The 21,599-nt window shown below is 39.6% G+C and overlaps 1 protein-coding gene across 6 annotated transcripts in view; it reads right to left on the reverse strand.

Moving 5' to 3' along the window:
* TAF1 (TATA-box binding protein associated factor 1) overlaps positions 1-21,599 on the reverse strand; it is a 70,873-nt gene that overhangs the window by 33,507 nt on the left and 15,767 nt on the right. For 5 of the 6 annotated variants that reach the window (XM_055337646.1, XM_055337644.1, XM_055337645.1 and 2 more), the window contains exons 17-29: positions 21,240-21,370; positions 20,460-20,540; positions 15,242-15,391; positions 14,941-15,060; positions 14,448-14,623; positions 13,692-13,870; positions 12,063-12,276; positions 11,428-11,593; positions 9,908-10,119; positions 6,684-6,792; positions 6,365-6,463; positions 5,885-6,062; positions 1,283-1,350 (exon numbers count right to left, since the gene is read on the reverse strand). In XM_055337646.1, the coding sequence (XP_055193621.1) occupies positions 1,283-1,350; positions 5,885-6,062; positions 6,365-6,463; positions 6,684-6,792; positions 9,908-10,119; positions 11,428-11,593; positions 12,063-12,276; positions 13,692-13,870; positions 14,448-14,623; positions 14,941-15,060; positions 15,242-15,391; positions 20,460-20,540; positions 21,240-21,370 (1,883 nt within the window). The remainder of the gene's footprint in view (positions 1-1,282; positions 1,351-5,884; positions 6,063-6,364; positions 6,464-6,683; positions 6,793-9,907; positions 10,120-11,427; positions 11,594-12,062; positions 12,277-13,691; positions 13,871-14,447; positions 14,624-14,940; positions 15,061-15,241; positions 15,392-20,459; positions 20,541-21,239; positions 21,371-21,599) is intronic. The other variant, XM_055337642.1, reaches the window with a different exon arrangement.

The raw sequence follows: 21,599 nt of genomic DNA on the forward strand, positions 1-21,599 counted from the left end.
CCTATTATGCTGTTTTTGCTGTAAACTGTTGCTGAAAACACTGAACATACTGTTGGTTAGTGACTTTTACATATGGGAATTGAACCCAAAAAGTTCTTTTCAGACTATACTAGGAATAAGTTTATGTTGTAATTGTTCCACATCTTCACCAACACTTAGTACTAGCAGTCATTTTTTAGTCTTTTCAGATTTTAGCCTTTCTGGCGGGCATACAGTAGCATCTAAACATGGTTTAAATTTGCATTTCCCCAGTGACTGATCAAGTTAATGAATCTTTCCATGTTTATGAGCCATTTGATTATCCTTTTATGAAATGTCTACTTTATAATATTCACATCATCATCATACTCCCACTTTTTATAAGCTTAGAAGGTGCTATTTTTTTGGTAAGAAAATGGATATAGGGGCACTGGGTAGCTCAGTTGGTTAAGCATCTGACTCTTGAGTTTGGCTAAGGTCATGATCTCAGGGTTGCGAGAGCGAGGCCTGTGTCAGGCTCCATGCTGGGTGTGGAGCCTGCTTAAGATTCTTTCTCTCCCTCTGCCCCTCTCCCCACTCCCTAAGAAAAAAAAGAAAATCTTTAAAAAATTAAAGTTTCTCTCTGCCAAAACAGTCTCACAGTCTCTTAACTCTAGCTGATTCTCGGGAATTCACTTTTCTCAGCCCTTTTTAACATTTTGTGGGTTCTAGATTTCACTCTTAGCTACACTATTTAATAACCATGATGCCCAGGGCAAGTAATTTTTTCCTATGGATCTGTTTTTCCATCTACAAAAGAAGGAATTGGATTATATAATTTCTCTAACATACTAAAGATCTGCTATTTCTACATTTCTCTACTTTTCCTTCTGTTACCATTCCCTCCTTCCTCAATCCTGATACTAGCCATCCTCAAGTTCCACGCCTTTTTCTCTCATTTTATTTATTTATTTTTATTTATTTACTTACTATTTTTAGAGAGTTATTTATTTATTTATGATAGACATAGACAGAGAGAGAGAGAGGCAGAGACAGAGGAGGGAGAAGCAGGCTCCATGCCAGGAGCCTGATGTGGGACTCGATCCCTGGACTCCAGGATTGCGCCCTGGGCCAAAGGCAGGCGCTAAACTGCTGAGCCACCCAGGGATCCCCTATTTATTTATTTTTAAATATTTATTTATTTAAGTAATCTCTACACCCACCATGGGATTCAAATTTATGACCCCCATATTCTGAATGAACCAGCCAATAGCCACTGGCTTTCTCTCATTTTAAATACCTTACCTCAAAAAAAAAATCTTACCTCTTTGAGTTTTTCATCACAGAGATCCAGCATAGATTGAGAGATCTGGGTCAATGAGTGCTTCGGACCTAAATTTATAGAGGAACAATAAGTGAGGCCATTAAAAATGGGAGATGAGGGATCCCTGGGTGGCGCAGCGGTTTGGCGCCTGCCTTTGGCCCAGAGTGCGATCCTGGAGACCCGGGATCGAATCCCACGTCGGGCTCCCGGTGCATGGAGCCTGCTTCTCCCTCTGCCTGTGTCTCTGCCTCTCTCTCTCTCTCTCTCTCTCTGTGACTATCATAAATAAATAAATAAATAAATTTAAAAAAAAAATGGGAGACGAGAGCTGCCAATACCTCTCTAGACTTTTAACACATTTACTTAAATGCCTAGGATGTGCCAGGCACCATCCCAGCTGCTAGGTTAGACAGATATATTAGTTTTATCTCCATTTTTCAGTGCTAACACATGACAGATACACAGTATTGATAAATAAACTAATTTTAACTCTTTCTTATTTTTATATATATGCAACAGTACTACTATTGATACTGCTGCTTTTAATACCTTGAAAGTAATACTATCGACAGGGAATGATAATTTAAGAATGGCTGAAGACATGAATGCATGATTTATAATCTTTCCATACTTAACATATAAAATTCATGATCACAATCTTTGTTTATACAACTCATGGTTTAGAATGTCCTTCCAACATGAGGCTAATCCAAAGCCTTTGTAATAAAAGATTCTCCATCTCATCTCAGACTACTTAATTTCCTTGAAATACAACAAGAGCTTCAGAAAATACTCGAACTATTTCCTACAGTCCCCACTTATGGCTGCCTTGATTTACGCTCATTATAGAGATAATTAAAACATTTTCATCTAGGTGCAGTAATTCTGACTATTTCCTTTCAGTATCCTTTGCTTGCCTATCTTTCTCTATTTGTTTATGTAAGTGTTCTCGAGACTCTAAGCCTCAACTCTATTCTCAACTAATTAATTAATCTAGCATTTATTTGTTTATTCATTCAATGAATGATTAAGGATAGTCTGTGATGTATTCAATGATGAAAATAAAGGGAAAATAAGACACAGTTCCTACCTTAGCTCTTGGGTCAAAGAAAATGACATGAAAATAAATCACTGCCAAAATAGTCTGAGTGCCTGAAATATTTATGGATGCACTGATAAGCTGGACAGTCTGGAAATACAGACTAAACAATAAGCAAGAATTGGCCATAGGAGGGTAATTGTTGATTAGGTGAATAGGTGTGCTGAGGTTTATTCTACTTCTGTATATACCTAACAATTTCCATAATTTTTTTTAAAAACTGAGTATAGTGCAAATAGAGAAATACACTGGTTTCTAGGAAATATGGAAGGGTTGCATATGAAACATGTTGTAAGCTGTTTTACAACAATTAAATCTGCATACTGGGAAGTGGGAAAGGCTTGCTGTGGCTGACATTTGAGTAGTGTCATTAGTGAAGAGTAGAGATCCACCACGTAGACCATCACGTAGACAAGACAGTGGAAAGACATTCCAGAGGGAAGAAAAAGTATACAGAGATACAAAGATAAGCAAAACAACAAAAATATGCGGCAGCACATTTCGCAAGAACCATAAGTAGTTTAATACAACTGCAACACAGTATGCATAGAGGATAAACAGGAAATGGAACTTGGAAAGGCAGGAGGGGCCACATTAGAAAGATCTCGCCAATGATACAAAGCCACTAAAGATTCCATGCTGAAAAAATTTTCAAATCTGTGTTTTAGAAGAAATTACCCTATCAACAGTGTGAAGAATTATGGCAGGGATCCCTGGGTGGCGCAGCGGTTTGGCGCCTGCCTTTGGCCCAGGGCGCGATCCTGGAGACCCGGGATCGAATCCCACATCGGGCTCCCGGTGCATGGAGCCTGCTTCTCCCTCTGCCTGTGTCTCTGCCTCTCTCTCTGTGTGACTATCATAAATAAATAAAAAAAAAAGATAAAAATTAAAAAAAAAAGAATTATGGCAAGCAGCAAAGGGAAAATCTGGAAGCTGCTGCAAGGGGTCAAATAAGAAATGACAAGGGCTTCAACCAAGATAGTAGCAACAAAGACCAAAAGGAAGGGGATGTGTTCCAGCAAACTGTATGTAGACAGTACAATTCATGGGACTTAGTAATCTATGAATATGCAGAAGAGAGGGTAGAAGCAACAATGACCACCATGTCTAGGATGTACAACTAGATAGATGGTGATATCATCAGTCTAAATAAGGCAACCAGATAGAGTTGTCAGAAGGGCACTTGGAGCCACTGGTAGCATTGCTACTACTTCTATTATCAGCAACGGGTATGAGGAAGAAAGAGGATTGAGCTAGAGAAAATTGTCAGGCTGTAAAAAGGTCATAACTTAGATTTTTGATTTTGTACTAACAATCTCCACCTAAATGACCTACAGGTACCTCAGCTCTGTACTTTCTAAGTCGACTCTTAACATCTTCTCATTCATTCCTCTTCCATTAAGTATTTATCCTTGTAACTTGAATGACAGTTGGGCCTAACAAATGTGTTCTTCCCTTGTGTGTCGAGCACTCTGCTAGGCCCTGAGAATACAAAGATGAATAATACATAGTATCTCTGGGAGGTCACAAAGTGATTGGAGATTTGGATACAATAATTCAGATTCAGTAATTATATAGAACACAGTTAAGAGTCATAAAAGTTGGGACGCCTGGGTGGCTCAACGGTTGAGCGTCTGCCTTTAGCTCAGGGCATGATCTCCGGTCAGGGATCGAGTCCCACATCGGGCTCCCTGCAGGGAGCCTGTTTCTCCCTCTATCTCTCTGCCTCTCTCTGTGTGTCTCTCATGAATGAATAAACAAACAAATAAACAAACAAACAAACAAATAATTAAAATCTTTTTAAGAAAAGTCATAAAAGTTGATTTAATTGTGCTGGGGAGGACAGAAGATCCAAAAAAATGGGTATTTTGGGCAGTATGAATAAGTCTTCATGAAGAAATGAAATGAATTGGTCTGAAAATAAGAATGGAAATTCACCGTTGAAAGGGAACAAAGGGCATTCTAGACAGGGCAAAGACCATGCAAGAGGCATGAAGAAATGTCATAGAGTTAGTGAAATATAATGCTGAATGTGGTAGGAGTCTCTAGTACATATCGGTGCCAGGCACTGGACAGGAGACTAGATAAATGGGTTAGGCATGCTTGTGAAAGCAAGGTCTCAGAATCTAGGTACTGCTATTGTCTCATGTTTACAGATGACAAAACTGAGGAGGCTGTGAGAGGCTGTCTAAGGTAACTTATCTAAGAATTTGTCTAGGGTATCTTAGTAAGTGGCAGGGCCATGACTCATTATCTGTATTCTTAATCCCTACACTCATACATGAATCTGTGCTCAAGGATACAACTGGAGATAAGAAACCTTTATCCCTTATATGCAGAAGCTATACTGTTTCCCCCCTTTTAAGACACAGAAAGCAGGTTTCTTATTCCTTCTCTTTGCAGATCTTGAGGAAAGTGAACATGTAAGAGCCCCTATAACAAATCTATAGATCAAATCAAAGATTCACACACAGCAAATATAGTCATAGGCACACATTCTGCACAGGTTCCGTCCATACTGTCTCCTCCTTCAATTTAATCAGTCCCACTTCTTCCTTCCACTAATCTTCATGCAACTGTTTCATTTCGACAGAAAGACTTCAAATTCTCCAGAGAATACATTAAAAAGTGGGACTAACCACAATAGCCGAACTGTGGAAGAAGCCTTGGTGTCCATCGAAAGATGGAATGGATAAAGAAGATGTGGTTTATGTATACAATGGAATATTACTCAGCCATTAAAAATGACAAATACCCACCATTTGCTTCGACATGGATGGAACTAGAGGGTATTATGCTGAGTGAAATAAGTCCATTGGAGAAGGACAAACATTATATGGTCTCATTCATTTGGGGAATATAAATAATAGTGAAAGGGAATAGAGGGGAAGGGAGAAGAAATGTGTGGGAAATATCAGAAAGGGAGACAGAACATGGAAGACTCCTAACTCTGGGAAACGAACTAGGGGTGGTGGAAGGGGAGGAGGGCGGGGGGTGGGGGTGACTGGGTGGCGGGCACTGAGGGGGACACTTGACGGGATGAGCACTGGGTGTTATTCCGTATGTTGGCAAATTGAACACCAATAAAAAATAAATTTATTATTAAAAAAAGTGGGACTAAAAAGAAGCAATATTATTATTTTTTAAGATTTTATTTATTTATTTGAGAGAGAGAGTGCGCATGAGCAAGCACATGAGCAGAGGGAGAAGCAAAAGGAGTAGGAAAAGCAGACACTCTGCTGAGCAGGGAGCCCAATGAGGGGCTCCAACCTGGGACTCCAGGATCATGACCTGAAGGCAGACGCTTAACTAATTAAGCCACCCAGGCATCCCAAGAAGCAACATTAAAGGACAAAAATGTGCACTGATTTTCATAACCCCAAAATGCATATACACTGTAGATCCTTTCAGTCAGTCCAATCTAGTCTGAATTTAGGACTAGTTAAGAGACAAATAAGGATCTGAAAGGTGATCTTTGCAGTCAAGGAACAGGTGATTCTTACCATTATAGGTTGCACTATTTTTCACAATGAGCTCCAAATGTTCTCTGAACTCTTCCCGAGATGGGTAAAGGCGTTTGCGCACATTTTCACGGAGTGTTTGTAAGTCCATTGGTCGAGTGATGATTTTGTAGTAGTCCTTTACAACCTTTGCATTGACTGGAGTGTGGAAAGGGTAGGTCTGTGCAAATAAGAGACAGCATTATCCATGAGCAAAGAACACTTGGCAGAGCCAGTTCCTGAAGACTCTCACATCTTACCTGTCTACCTGGCCATCAAGTCTCTAAGGAATCTTTCTAGATGAAGCAGGTAGATCTGTTTCCTCTACTAAACTATTTTTTAAAAAATAAACCAAAAAACTACATCCCAAAGATTAGGAATTCCATATACCTTTGAGTATACTCTACTGCCCTCTATCTGAAATCACAGATAGAACAAAGGGCTTTGCCATTCCTACAGTAGAGATGAATGTGATGAACTCACATTTGGAAGATCTCTCATGTCATTGATGATAGACTCCAAGATGGAGGACAATGTCACCATTGGGTCTGTCCGGCGCCGGTGGATGGATTTATGAGGTCTCTAAGGAAAAACGGAAATCAGAGTGCTTCTTTAGATAAGAAAAACAAACAATCCTTTCTAGCTATAGCTTAGAAATCTTGTAATGAACCGTACACATTATTTTCAGGGCAAGGCCAAAGGAAGAATCTAAGGCTGTGCTAGAGCTAAAGCCATGGGTTAGAGGGCTGAAGGAATCAATGAGAACCCCACCTGGTTAGAAAGAAGCAATGGAGATACTCACATTTAAGTAGTCACAGTGAACAGTGGTTCCAACTCGCCGTTTCTTCTTGGGAGGAAGTTGCTGTTTAGGGAACTTGAGAACCAGAGATTTTCTTCGAACCTCATCTGCACTGTAATCAATGACACTTTCATAGCATATAGTCCCTAAATCTAGTCCCCAGAAAAAAAACAACTACAATGAAGAAGTCCAAAGTACCTGAGCATGAGCCTGAGGAGGAAAAAGCCAAACCAAAGGCCAGATATCCAACTTTTTTCTTTTTATTTTATTTATTCATTCATGAGAGGGGGGCAGAGACATAGGCAGAGGAAGAAGCAGGCTTCATGCAGGAAGCCCAATGTAGGACTAGGTGTCCCTAGATATCCAAATTCTAAGGCTCAGATCAGGCAAGGACTCATAGGATCTCCAAATTAATAAAGAACCAGGCAAAGGGATCCCTGGGTGGTGCAGCGGTTTGGCGCCTGCCTTTGGCCCAGGGCGCGATCCTGGAGACCCCAGATCAAATCCCACGTCGGGCTCCTGGTGCATGGAGCCTGCTTCTCCCTCTGCCTGTGTCTCTGCCTCTTTCTCTCTCTCTCTCTCTGTGTGACTATCATAAAAAATAAAAATTAAAATTAAAAAAAAAAGAACCAGGCAAGACACAACCTCACCTCAGTTTCCTATTTAGAAGATAAGGGAGCTAGGCTAAAGGAATTTTAAGAATTCTTCCAGCTCCAACATTCTATCTCAGGGTTCAAGGGCTAGGAAGCTAAACTTATACTGGAAACAAGGAAGAAATTAAAAACTGGTATGCAAAAAAAAAAAACTAGCTTGAGTTTCCCTCAATCATTAAAAGCCCATTCACCTTTTTCCTTTCCATTGTATGGGATCAAGACACTACAATTTCCTTTCATAGTGTGCTTCAAAACATGACTACTATAGATACTAATAAATTAAATCAAGAATGGAAAAAAAAAAAACCAGGGTGTCTGGGTCGCTCAGAGGTTGAGTATCTGCCTTCATCTCAGGTCCTGATACTGAGGTCCTGGGATTGAGTCCCGCATGAGGCTCCCCACAGGGAACCTGCTTCTCTCTCTGCCTGTGTCTCTCTTTCTCTCATGAATAAATAAACAAATCTTTAAAAAAACTTTAAAAAAAATTTTTAAAAACCCACACTTAATAGAAGCAGAAACAATTTGTATGGTGGTAACTAGACTTATGATGGTGACCACTTTGTAGTGTATATAAATTGTGATCTACAACACTGTACATACATCTGAAAATTACATAATGGTACCCACCAATTTTGTCTCAATCAGAGACAAATGAATATAACTATATGTCAAATTGACTAAAAGTTATACACACACACACACACACACAAAAAGTTATACTCAAAAGAGTTCAAATATATTTTGAATACCCTGGCTGTACAACTTCAATGGTATATAGTTTAAGGACAATAAACTACAGAAAACACCTTGAATCTACTTTATAAATTTGTTGTTAGTGATATTGGTATTACAATTCCCAAAATACTTTGTGTATGACAGATATACAGACAGAGCAAATGAATAAACATTGATGGTGGAAACCAGGAATAGCATACAGATATAAATGGGGGAAGAGGAGGAAAAATCTGTAGATACGATTTGAATTGGAGATTTTGATATGTGATCTATAATTTATGTGTATTTCCTAGCCTATCCACTAAAAGCCTAGCAGCAATGACATCTCAGTGGCAATGAGCATACCTAACACCTAGATCTTGGTTCTAAATACCATTCTGTGATAAAAGGAACCAGGGCTCCTTGAAGAATGGTTGATTCTAAGTCTTTTTTTTTTTTTGATTCTAAGTCTTGAACAAGGAAATTTCAAGGACAGCCTAAAACATCTTGTGTCAGAAAGCAAAGAAGTTCTCAAAGATTTACAGGATTGTTTCAAAAGGACACAGGATCTGGCTTTAAGAGGTCAAAAGTGAGACAATATGGTTATCACAATTTAAAACAGTGTTAATAAATTATATTAAGTTTACACAAGGAAGAATTTCAGAATCCATAGAAATACTCAAACAGAAAGGAAAGGAAAGCTCTTCTTTATAAAATGCCAGTTAATATAGAAAGAATGCTATAATTAGAAAAACCACTATTTTACAACCCTTGATGTAACAATTGAGTTAGGCAACAATCATCAATGGATGCTACAACTACTGAAAGATTGTTAGGGTACAGGATATTCGCCCACATGCATAGGTACCTTTACAAAGGTAAAAACATACCTTTATTATAGAGGGTTCTGGGGATCACCACTTAAACAAGATGATCAAAATAGTAAGAAAACCTGACATTATGTGCTTCTTGATGTGGTATAGTAAGTACATAACATCACCTCTTTAGTAAACTTGCCAAAGACATTTAATCTAAACATAATCACTGAGAAAACAACCAGACAAATCCAGAATACAGGATATTTTAGGAGACAACTGGCCTGGACTCTTCAAAAAAGTCAATGCCACGAAAACCAGAATAGGCAGAGAGAACAGTTCTAGATTAAGAGACATTCAAAATGGGATGCCTGGGTGGCTCAGTGGTTGAGCATCTGCCTTTGGCTCAGGGCATGATCCCAGAGTCCCAGGATCGAGTCCCCCATCCGGCTCCCCACAAGGAGCCTATTTCTCCCCCTGCCTATGCTTCTCTGTGTGTGTCTTATGAATAAATAAAATACAATCTTTAAAAAAGAGAGAGAGACACACACACTCAAAATATTTAATGTTTGAACTGGGACTGGATCCTGAATTGGGGGTAGGGCAGGCCATAAAGGACATTGTGATAACCATCTTTTAGGATGGTCGGTTACTGGAACTCTCTGAGATTAGGGACTTTACATATAGGATGAGTGCCTTGAAGTAAAATAGGAAGAGCACCTACGGCATGCCAGGCACTGTGCTACAGTTTATATAGTCTGTCATTTTATCTTCATAACTACCTTGGTAAGGGTGGTTTTATTTGGTTAAAATAAGGAAACTAAGACTCCGAATAGTTAGGTAGCGAGCCCCAAGGCAAGTGGTAGAACCTAAAGGAATGCTTTATGACAAAAGACCATAATTGTCATTACTGGCAATAATTACTGAGGAAAATCCATCAAAGTTCCCATGTTCTGAGTTCCACTCATATCTACCCCTGCCACCCTTTGATATCATCAACTTTGAACAGATCTCTCCATAGCACTTCCTGCCTGCTATCCCTTACCTCTCAATTAGCTGTTTCCCCAGGACGATCTTGGTCCCTTCAACCTTGATAAGTTCTTCATTATCATTATGAATGACTGTCTTTTCCAACTCCTCCTCCTGCTCCTCTGTCATGGCAACAGGGTTGGAAGGTGGAGCATTTGTTTGATAGTAGAGGGGGCAGAATTTGTTTGTCCTCATGTGCCCAATGGCACCACAAGCTCCACATTTCAGCTGCAAAAGAAAAAGTATCAACGTGTTAGAGGTAAACAGGCTGCCTAATGTTTGCTTTACAAAATACATACAAGGCAGGTGCTGAACTTTTAACATAACTATTATACACCTTTCAACGAGAAGCCACTTGACAAAATAGCTTGTATGGAAATGACAATTCAAAATAAAATGCAATCCAGAGACTGGATTCCTCTGGTGAGGAAGAACAGGGAGACGATTTCCACTCTCGAGTCAAGTTGTAGAGTATGAAAATGTTAAATATGCAGGAGAAAGTCTGTTGGAAGCTGAAGACTGTATTCAGCAGCACAGGCAGCCAAGCATGGGTGTATTTTCAGTCCCAAGGAAAAGATTCAATAATACCAAGTTTCCGTCTCAGTTTTGCAACTGACCTCAGTTTCAGCTGTAATATGAGGTCAACTGTATATTTATATCATATATAAGAAAGCAACTTGAAAATATTTAATCACCTCAGTACATGTTACCACCAGCTTACATTTGCTGAGAATTTTATAGTTTATAAAGTACCTCCCATGCATTATATCACTCCAACACTATGAAACAGCTACCATTTCATAAAAGAAAAAACAGGTATAGTGGTAAAGGTTAAGGTCATAGAGCTACTAAATGGCAGAACCAGAACCTGAAGCCAGATCTGTTTCCAAAATCATGGTTGTCTCCACTATACCAGTGTCCTCTTTTTATGGTGTACATTATAGTTACCTTGTATAGTAATGTCTGGAATCCTGTACTGGTAATTTTTTTCTGTTGCCTCTTTTAATATGCAGAATTTTAAAAGGATGTATGTATGTATGTATGTATGTATACACACATACACAAAAGTGCACATTAAAAAAAAATCTATCTCGGGCAGCCCTGGTGGCCCAGGGATTTAGTGCCGCCTTCAGCCCAGGGCGTGATCATGGAGACCCGGGATCGAGTCCCACGTCAGGCTCCCTGCATGAAGCCTATTTCTCCCTCTGCCTGTGTCTCTGCCTCTCTCTCAATCTGTGTCTCTCATGAATAAATAAATAAAATCTTTAAAAAAAAATCTATCTCAACCAAGCCTACCTCAACTCCTAGGAAATATTTCCAATGGATAAAGTATAAAATGACACCCAATGGCACCAGATTAGGTTGCTGGTACCAGTCACACTGGTACTGGTAACACCTTAGTAGCCACACCAAATCAAACTAGCTTTCCACAATACTGGCCTTATTCCTAGGTTTGGGAAGATGCCAAAAGCTAAGGGAAAAGGTGTGCTTCCTTCCTTTGCCTTGTTAGCTATGGTCACACCACATTATATTTACTTTTAGATCAGGACGCTCCTTCATTTTTTTAGGCTTCTTCTCAGGAGGACCCTTAAGCTTCTCCTTTTCCTGATTCCGCTTGAGCCGCCTAAGTTGCTCTTGAATCCTCCGCCGTTCCTTTCGCATCTCTTCTCGATGCTGTTCATCAAAAAGGGCAAACTTTCGACTGAATAACAAGGGGAAAAATATCACGGGACCGTAAGCAAAGCCAAACCAAGATGACTGTCATGATAGCTAAACATCTCAGAACTAAAGTAATCCATCCAGCTAGAAATAAAAGGGACTACTTGGCATTCCCAACTCTCCCACTCATCAGCCTTCCACATGTAGAGAGGCATCTCTCTCAGAATAAGACATTCTGAGTCATCCCTAAGCTTTTTGCCAACCAACCACAATGCAAAGGACCCAAGTTGAATTGAAAACAGGCCTTTATTTTGTAGCAAATTTGAAATTCTCCCTGTGATTTGGCTCTGTAAGAACCCAAAGACCTAAATAAAGGCACGCAACCAACACAGACCTCCAACTTCCAACTGTACAGAATCCGGTCACTAAAACTCAAGCACCTACCTCATCCTCTTTCCCCATCACTTTTATCATCCTCCCTATCATAATGGAAAGTGTTGAGTCACACTCACATGAATTCCTCATCTTTTGTGGTCCGTATGCGCACATAGGCATCAATGACAGCAGGCTTTCGGACTGTCTCACAGCGAACATACTCTTTCCCTTCTTCATCTCGAAATGTGCGATAAATTTTGAGACAACGGCCAGTGGCAGAAGAGTTAAGGCTAGTCACAGAAGCTGTATCATCATCTCTGTGATTGTTTCCTGATGCTGCAGAACCTGCTGCTGCAAGGCAGAAAGAGATTTCCACACATTCCCCCTACCACTCAAATGGTCATTTTCCTGGGTTTGAGTGGAGACCTCGAAGCTCAACATGCTACAGAAGTACCATTCTACAGAAAGTATCAATGTCACGACCAGGCCCAAAATATACCAATTTGTCCTTTCCTGACTTCATTTTACCACTGCCACTGTTCCCATTTTCCAAAGTACACGAAGTTCTGAAAGGAACTCAAAGAACTATGTTTGTTATAGCGGACAGAAAAATAGCAGCTGTATTCTGATTCCTCTGAGTAGCAAAAGGAGAAAGTCCAAGTAGCAAGTAGTTGATATCATTTTAAAGAAAAGCACCAAAGGGAAAAATGGTGCCAACAAGTCCCAAGTCTTAAGGCCTAGATTATGCCTCTCAAACTTGAACATGAATGAATAGGATCCACCTGAGGATTCTCATTAGACTAGATTCCAATTCAGCAGAGTTTGGGGTAAGGCCTGAGAAGCTGCATTTCTAATGAGCTCCTGTGTGATGTAGATCTGCTGGTAGGACCGTACTGATGAAAAAACTTTATCACATCTTTACAAAGTAGTCAGAACACAAAATTTTACAAAGCTTTTATAGAGAGGAGGAAACAAAGGAAAAGACTACTAGGAGTGAGAACAGTTTTAAGCCTCCATCTTCAGTCTCTATCCTCTCTCTCATAGTATCTATATCCAGGTTTTCATTTGTCTGCCTGACATCTACACTGGAAGTATCATGGGGACCTCTAACTCCACACATTACATCTTCCCTTCTCACATCTGCTTCTTTCTCTGAAATTTACTACTTTAATCAACGGTACCACCATCTTTCTGGCAAGCCCAGAGTGAAATCTTAAGGCCACCTTGATTTTTCACCTCTTTTCATTTCCAATATCGATATCCCAAACCAGTTCAGTCCCTTATCATCCCCACTCTCAACTTCCACAATTTTTCGTTGGTGACTTTTAACTCCTTTTAGGATCTAGGACTCCTCTGAAAATCTTCTGAAAGTCGGGGATCTTCAGAAAAGGCATATTTGCACAGAATTTTATATATGATTTCAGAGGGTTCAAGAGCCTCCAAATTCACCCACAACATCTGTTTTTAATAATTCTTACCCTCTAGGATAAATGATCAGAAAGCTCACTTGATATACAGCACTGATAGCCCTGGCTTGGACAAGCCTGATATGGACAAAGGCAACAGTGGATTGCCAGCATCTCTTCAATCTGTGCCTCCTGACAAACCTACAGTTTGGTTTGCAGTAACCTCTCTACCTCATCTACAGGCTTTTCTCCACTCATCCCCTACTTCTTCCTTCTCCAGCTCTGGTTCAGTTATTAGTCTGCAATTATTTATACTTTCTTGATCCTTCTCTTTCTTGCCTGTGAAGTCACTACCCTCACCCAGTAGCATCCGCTGCAGTTCCTTCCGCTCCTGCTCCTCTCGTTCACGTGATAGCTGAGAGCTGGTTTTCTTATTCTGCAACATGTTCTCAATGTTCTTTCCCATTTCTTCAAAGTCACTGTCTTCAGCTGAGCTGCTGTCTGTGTCAGTTGATAATATTTCAGTTGATGACAAAACCCTAAAAAGAGAAAAAACAATGTTAAAAATTAAGATGAGGGGAAACATGAAAGAATGTAAAGAGCTGAAGAAATATGGCTTTAGGCAACAGTAGGAAATTGGGAAATCAGCCTTAAAAAGGAATACCCCAAATCCACTAAGACATGAGGGCCTTAACAGAAAAGCTTTACAAAGTTTTCCTAGACCTCTCTCAACAAGGCAAGTTTGAAACATGAAATAGCACAGCAGCTCTTTCAAAATTCCTAGAGAAAAAAAATCCTAGAGAAAGCCTGAGAAATACATCAGCACATCGATTATTTTTAACAGAGCATTACCAGCCTCTCACAAATAAGCCTTCAGAAAAAACATTCACTGTCCCCTATCACCACTCACAAAAGTTGCCATGGAACCTAGAGTATCTCTTGCCAATGCATAACCTTTGCCAAGATGCTCTGAAAGGAATAGGTATTCTTGCAGTATTATGAACAGACATCACCCTGAAATCTCAGATACCTAACCACCTCCTCTTTATTATAATATAGTGTCTGGGACCCCTCCCCTTTCCAGCTTGGATTTGCTGCAGCACTAAAACAACACACTTGTTCTGTAGATCAAAGATGCGCTGACATTCCTCTTTGTAACGCTCTTGATGCTCAGCCACAGAAAACCTTGATCCACGGGCAAATTTACTCATGGGCCCCTCTCCAGAGCGGGCTTGCTCTGTTGACATTGTGCGTACCACATCAATCACCTCCCAGCGGGACAGCTTTTTAATCTATGAGAGACAGACACAAATATATATACCTAAATCATCAGAGATTTCAATAAATAAATAAACCAAGGCATGCACTTAGAGAGCCAAACCAAAATATATATATATATATATATATATATATATATATATATATATCACCCAACGCAGGTTAAACAGAAAGCTTGGAGAAAGCTAACTCCTGAAAAAGGTGCCCAAGATCCAGTATACTACAACCGATACCACAAAATTATTCAGATAGTTCCTTGCATCTGCCTCCTTGGTTTTCTCTCTATATACACAGCCCCTAGGAGACTCAAGTCGTCCTCTTCCACACTCACCTCTTCCTCAGGCACACCAAATTTACGTAGGAGCTGCTTGGCATTTTTCAGTGAGAGGCGACGGAGATCTGCATCTGTTCCTGTCACGGTCTTCTTCACTGGCTGAGGCTCCTTATCATCCTACCTCAAACATGAAACAAAACAGGCAAGAACTGTAATAAGCTGAACTCCTTATAGTAGGCACCTAAGCCATTCTGTCAACCTAAGTGTTTTCCATAATCTCCAGCCCATTCACCTCCACTCCTAATCTCCCTTTCTTCTTCCCTTGATTTTTAGCTTCTAGGATCTCAGATAGTCTCACCTTCTGCTGTGTTGGTTTGTTTGGAATCTTGACATAGGAGAATCCTTCACCACACCCTGTGGGATCTGCCACCCCAGTCACCTCCAAGAGACACTTGCCCTTCATGGCAGCAATGAAAGCCCTTGTGGTGTTCCAAGGAGCAGTGCGAACCTGAGGTATAGAGAAAAATTCTAAGGGCTGTGGGAAACATTTGCTCTATGTGTAGCCAATTCTTAGATGGTAGGAATAATTACAACCATGTAGATTTTATGCTTTCTTAAATTATCCACAAAGATCAATAGTTGTATAAACCTGCCCAGTACTCAGCTTACTCTTCCTCCCCCCATGGTACTTATGATATTAAATAGAAATCAAGATCTCAGCCAGTGTAAGGAGGAATATGTGGAAAAGCAGTACCCTTTAGCCCCATATCACTTGGGATATATTGAGAGTTCTCAGAGACAGTGTTGCCCCACCCTCATGATGCTCAAAGAGGTTGATGATGCATTTGACTGCCCAATTGCTCAAAAGGCTTTTTTTAGAATAGCCAATATATTCTAAAATTAAATAATAAGCATGTTTTGCAAAGTAGCAGCTTTAACCCCAGGTCCATTTCTACCTCTGCCATTGGTTTGGTCAAAAATGTCTGTCCTCTCCTGGGACCCTGAATAGTATTTTACTGACCCCTCAAAATAATCAGGCAATTTTTTTAAAAAAGATTTTATTTATTCATGAGAGACACAGAGAAATACACAGGCAGAGGAGGAAGAAAGCTCTCTGCAGGGAGCCTGACACAGTACTCAATCCCAGGACCCTGGGATCATGACCTTAGCCAAAGGCAGATTCTCAACCACTGAGCCACCCAGGTGCCCCAATCAGGGAATTAAGACAAGAGGAATGTGCTTGTCCACACAGACCAGTTAAGAGTATACACAATTAGCTAAAAAATGGCCAATTCTCTATTCAAGATTCAATCTCAAAAGTTATTTGACAAAATCTTTACTTTCTGAAATTCTTAGACATCCACTCATTTTCTACTCCAACCTCAAAAGAACACAATGATGCTTCTTCACTCATTCAGTTTGACCTCATTTACAATCATTCAATGTTTCAACAAATATTTATTGAACACCTAACACACATGCCAGGCACTACTTTCTCATGGACCTCACATTTGTGAGGAAGAGACAAATAACCAACCAAATTTAATACTACACGATCAGTGCATTGACAGCAAAGTAAAATGTGTTACATATACATAAAGAAAAGGGATGCCTGGGTGGCTCAGTGGTTAAGCCTCTGCTTTCGGCTCAGGGCATGATCCTGGAGTCCCGGGATCAAGTCCTACATCGGGCTCCCTGCATGGAGCTTGCTTCTCCCTCTGCCTGTGTCTCTACTCTCTCTCTCTCTCTGTGTGTGTCTCTCATGAGTAAATAAATAAAATCTTTTAAAAAAAGTGCTACATGTACATATAGAAGAGAAAAATGATAATCCAATATGAATGAATGGTGGGAGTGAGGGCAGGAATCAGGGTAAGCTTCCAACAAAATATAAATTATAGATGAAGGTAGGATGGTAGAAGAGTGCCAAGAAAATATTCTAGGCAGAGGGAAAAGCCGTTGTAAAATCCCAGGAGGCAACAGAAAGAAATTTGGGAACTGAATGAACTTTATTATGTTTGGAGCTTAGAGTACAAGATGGGCAGGGACAGATGAAAGGTGGTTAGAGTTATATATAAGACCCAAATCAAAAAAAAAAAAAGACCCAAATCATATAGCACCTTGTAAATCATGTGAAGAGCTTCTAAGAGAAGTGAGGATCCAAAGAAGTCTTTGTGAAAGAAAGTCAGATGATCACATTTCTGTTTTAAATTCTTATTTTAAAAGGTCACTCAATTTTCTAAAAAATGGTGCTGGAATAATTGGACATTCATATGCAAGAAAAAGAACCTTAATCTATACCTTGCACTCTACACAAAAATTAACTCAAAATGATCTAAACATAAGATCTAGAACAACAAACCTTTTAGAAGAAAGCATAAAAGAAAACCTTCGCGTCCTTGAGTTAGATAAAAATTTCTTAGACATATCAAAACTCCAAGTAACAGAGAAAACTGACAATTTGGATTTCTGTTCTTCGAAAAAAAAACACTCGTTAAAACAATTAAAAGACAAGCCACAGGCTGGGAGAAAATCTTCATAAATCACATACCTGATAAAGAGTCAGACCTAGAATACGTAGTCAGACCTAGAATACATAGAGAACTCTCAAAACTCAGTAAGAAGAAAATAAGCAACCAACTAAAAATAAAAGTGGGCTAAAGAGATAAACAGACACTTGATCAAAGATGATGTCTGGATGATACATAAGCACATGAAAAGATGCTAAACACCCTTAGCCTTTAGGGAAATGCAAATTAAAACTGCAGTGAAAGACCATTTCATATCTGACAGGAGAGCCATAATAGTAATAATAAAAAAAGAAAAATAACAAGTGTTGACAAGGATGTGGAAAAACTGGAACCTTATACAATGCTAATAAGAATGTAAAAATAATGCAGTCATGGTGGAAAACAGTCTGGTGGTTCCTTCAAAGATGAAACAGGGGCCCCTTGGTGGTTCAGTCAGTTAAACATCTGCCTTTGGTTCAGGTCACAATCTCAGAGTCCTGAGATCGAGCCCCATGTCAGGCTCCCTGCTTAGCAGGGAGTCTGCTTCTCTCCCTCTCTGCCTCCCTACTCAGGCTTTCTTTAATAAATAAAATATTTTTAAAAACTGAAACAATTACTATATAACCCAGTAATTCTACTTTTAGGTATTTAACCAAGAAAAAAGGAAAAACGTCTAAATATTTATACATGAATATTGATAGCAACTTTATTCATAATAGCCAAAAACTGGGAACAGCCAAAATGTCCTTTGGTAGGTGGTTAGCTAAACTGCGGTATATGCACATTATGGAGTGCTATATGGCAATACAAAAAACAAACGATCAATAACCTGGATAAATCTCAACATGATAGTAGTGAAAGAAGGAATATGTACTTCCAACAAATGAAAATAGAATATCCACATGCAAAATAATGAAGCTGGACCTTTACCTTATGCCATATACAAAAATTAACTCACAATGCATCAAAGACCTAAGTGTAAAAATTAAAAATATAAAACTCTCAGATGAAAAACATAGAGGGAAAACTTCATGACACCGGATTTGGCAATGATTTCTTGGATATGGAACCAAATGCACAAGCAACTGAGGTAAAATTAGATACACTGGACTGTATCTCAATAAAAAAACTCTGCATCAAAGGACACAATAGAATGAAAACGCAACCTTGGGAGAAAATATTTGCACAGCATATATCTGATGAGAGATTATTAATATAAAAGGTTTATCTCATCTTTACTAATATAAAGAATTCCTACAACTCAACAACAGGAACCAAACTGATTCAAATCTGGGCAAAGGACTTGAATAGATCATTCTCAGAAGATACACAAATGTTCAATAAGTACATGAAAAGATGGCTCAACATCACTAATCATGAGGGAAATGCAAATCAAAATCATAATAAGATACCACACAACCATTAGGATGGCTACTATCAAAAAATAATAAATAACAAGTGTTGGCAAGAGTGCGGAGAAATTGAAATTCTTATATACCACTGATAGGAATGTAAAATGCTGCAGCTGCTTTAAAAAAAAAAAAAAAGGGCAGCCCGGGTGGCTCAGCAGTTTAGCACTGCCTTTGGTCCAGGGTGTGATCCTGGGGACCCGGGATCAGGTCCTGCATCAGGCTCCCTGCATGGAGCCTTCTTCTCCCTCTGCCTGTGTCTCTGCCTCTCTCTCTCTCATGAATAAAAAACAAACAAAAAAAACCCCAAAAAACTAAAAAACTCAAAATAGAACTACCAGGTGATCCAGTAATCCACTTTTGGATATATATGCAAAAGAACAGAAAGAATTTTGAAGAGATATTTGCACACCCATCTTCACAGAAGCACTAGTCACAATAGCCAAGAAGTAGGAGCAACCCAAATGTCCATCAATGGATGAATGGATAAGTAAAATGTGGAATATACACACAGTAGAATATTATTCAGCTTTTAAAAGGAAGGAAATTTTGATATATGCTACAACATGGATGAACTTTGAGGATATCATGTTGGATAAAATAAACTAGTCACATAAAAACAATACTGTAGGATTCCACTTAGGGAAAGTACCTAGAGTAGTAAAATTTAGAGACAGAAAGTAGAATTGTGGCTGTAGAGGCTGGGGGAGGAAGGAATGGAGACTTGTCGTTTAATGGGTAATAGAGTTCCAGCTTTGCAAGATGAAAAGAGTGCTGGAGATTGGTTATATAGCAGTGTGAACGTACCTAATGTTACTGAATTGTACACTTAAAAGTTAAGATGGCAAATTTTGTTATGTATATTTTATCACAGTTAAAAAAAGGTATATGCTGTATGAGTCCATTTATCTAAAATGCTAGAAAATGTGAACTAATCTATAGTGACAAACATCAGTGGTTTTCAGGGCACAAGGAAGGTGGAGAGAAGGGAGGAGACAGGAGAAAGGAATTCCAAAGGAGTACAAAGAAACATTTGTGGGTGACAGATACATTCACTATCTTGTTAAGATGATTCACAGGTAAAAACATACATCACAACATATCAAATAGCACACTTTAAATGTGCTGCTTATAGTATCAATCTTACCTCAATAAAGCTGTTTTTTTAAAGGATAAATGGGGAAAAAATAAATTAACAAAAAAGACTAAGTGGGATGTACACTAATAAAAATTAACGTAAAGCCAGGGCACCTTAGTGGCTCAGTTGGTTGAGCATCCATCCAACTCTTGATTTCAGCTCAGGTCATGATCTCAGGGTTGTGGGATCAAGCCCCACATTAGGCTCCACACTCAGAATGGAGTCTACTTGAGATTCTGTCACTCTGCTCACCCCCCACCCAGCCCGTGTGTACATGGCTCTCTCTCTCAAATAAATATATTAACTAGCTTAAAAAAATTACAGTAGGGATGCCTGGGTGGCTCAGCGGTTGAGCGTCTGCCTTTGACTCAGGGCGTGATCCTGGGATCCCGGGATTGAGTCCCCCGAAGGCTTCCTGCATGGAGCCTGCTTCTCCCTCTGCCTATGTCTCTGCCTTTCTCAATCTGTGTCTCTCATGAATAAATAAATAAAATCTTTAAAAAAATTAGAGTAAAGCCTTACTTCATCATCAATCTTCATCTGGAAATCTTCCTCATTTTCTTCTTCTGGAGCAAAAAAGGACTTCTCACCATAGCCAGCATCCTGGAAGAGCACAAATCTAAGCATAAACCAATCAACACACTGGAAAACACAAAGTACAAGTTTCAATAAATACCAAGAACAAAATATCAAAGTATATTTTTGCATAGAGAATGGATTCTGTAAAGTCTTCACTATATCTGTCCCCATTCTACATCCTTGGACTATCAGAAGACATATTATGTTTCAGGGAACTTGCCAGCTGATGTGTGGATAGTTAAGGCCCATTAGGAAAGCTAAGTAGAGACACTCGTCACTGCAGACTCATGAACTCAGGTGTATAGCTGTGCTCTCTCACCCTGGCTAGACCTTTCCTGTTTGAGCCTGAGAAGGATACTGTGCTTCTCTAAAGCACATGTCCAGCACCATCATCTCTGCCCATTTGGAAGGCTCTGGAAAAACAACTGAGAAGTATTTTCCCTGTTTACATATCTGTCTTGTAAAGAACAAAGATTAAAGTCACCACCCAAGTGGACGAAACAATATGCCCTGAGTCCCACATTAAGCCTTCCCACTACTATTTAGTTCCACTATAATTTTCCTCAGAACCAATATACACAGAGTACCTCATGGCCTGAATTTTTGAGTAACTGGTTAATAATCTAGTAACCATCATTTCCAAGCCAGTGAGGATAGTCTTCATCCTCATCTCTCTGACACGAATCCACGAGCAAAGGTAAGGCCTAAGAGGAAGGTGTTCACCTTCAGTCGCTGCTCTGCAGCTATCATGCTGTAATAAGCACAGCACTGCTCTGGAGACACCATAGCTCTGATCTCCTCTTCAGTTGGTAAACGAAAATCTGACTTCAGCACCCACCAGTTTGAGTCCATCCCTAGAAAAAGTAGAGAGAATGAGACCATTTTGAAACCCAAAGGCCCTTCCCCTGACAGCAACAAGGATAACAAACCAAGACTGAACCAAGCAATCTCCCAGAAGGTTTAGCCAGTTAGCCTGCCTACCAAAGAAAACCTCTGCTGCTACGTTTCCTATACCTTGTGACATCCAACATACAATAAACTTCCTGGAAGGAGAAAATCAAAAAGCAATCAGAGCCTCCATAA

This window comes from Nyctereutes procyonoides, unplaced genomic scaffold, assembly GCF_905146905.1.
Source record: "Nyctereutes procyonoides isolate TBG_1078 unplaced genomic scaffold, NYPRO_anot_genome, whole genome shotgun sequence".
NCBI classification, from domain to species: domain Eukaryota; kingdom Metazoa; phylum Chordata; class Mammalia; order Carnivora; family Canidae; genus Nyctereutes; species Nyctereutes procyonoides.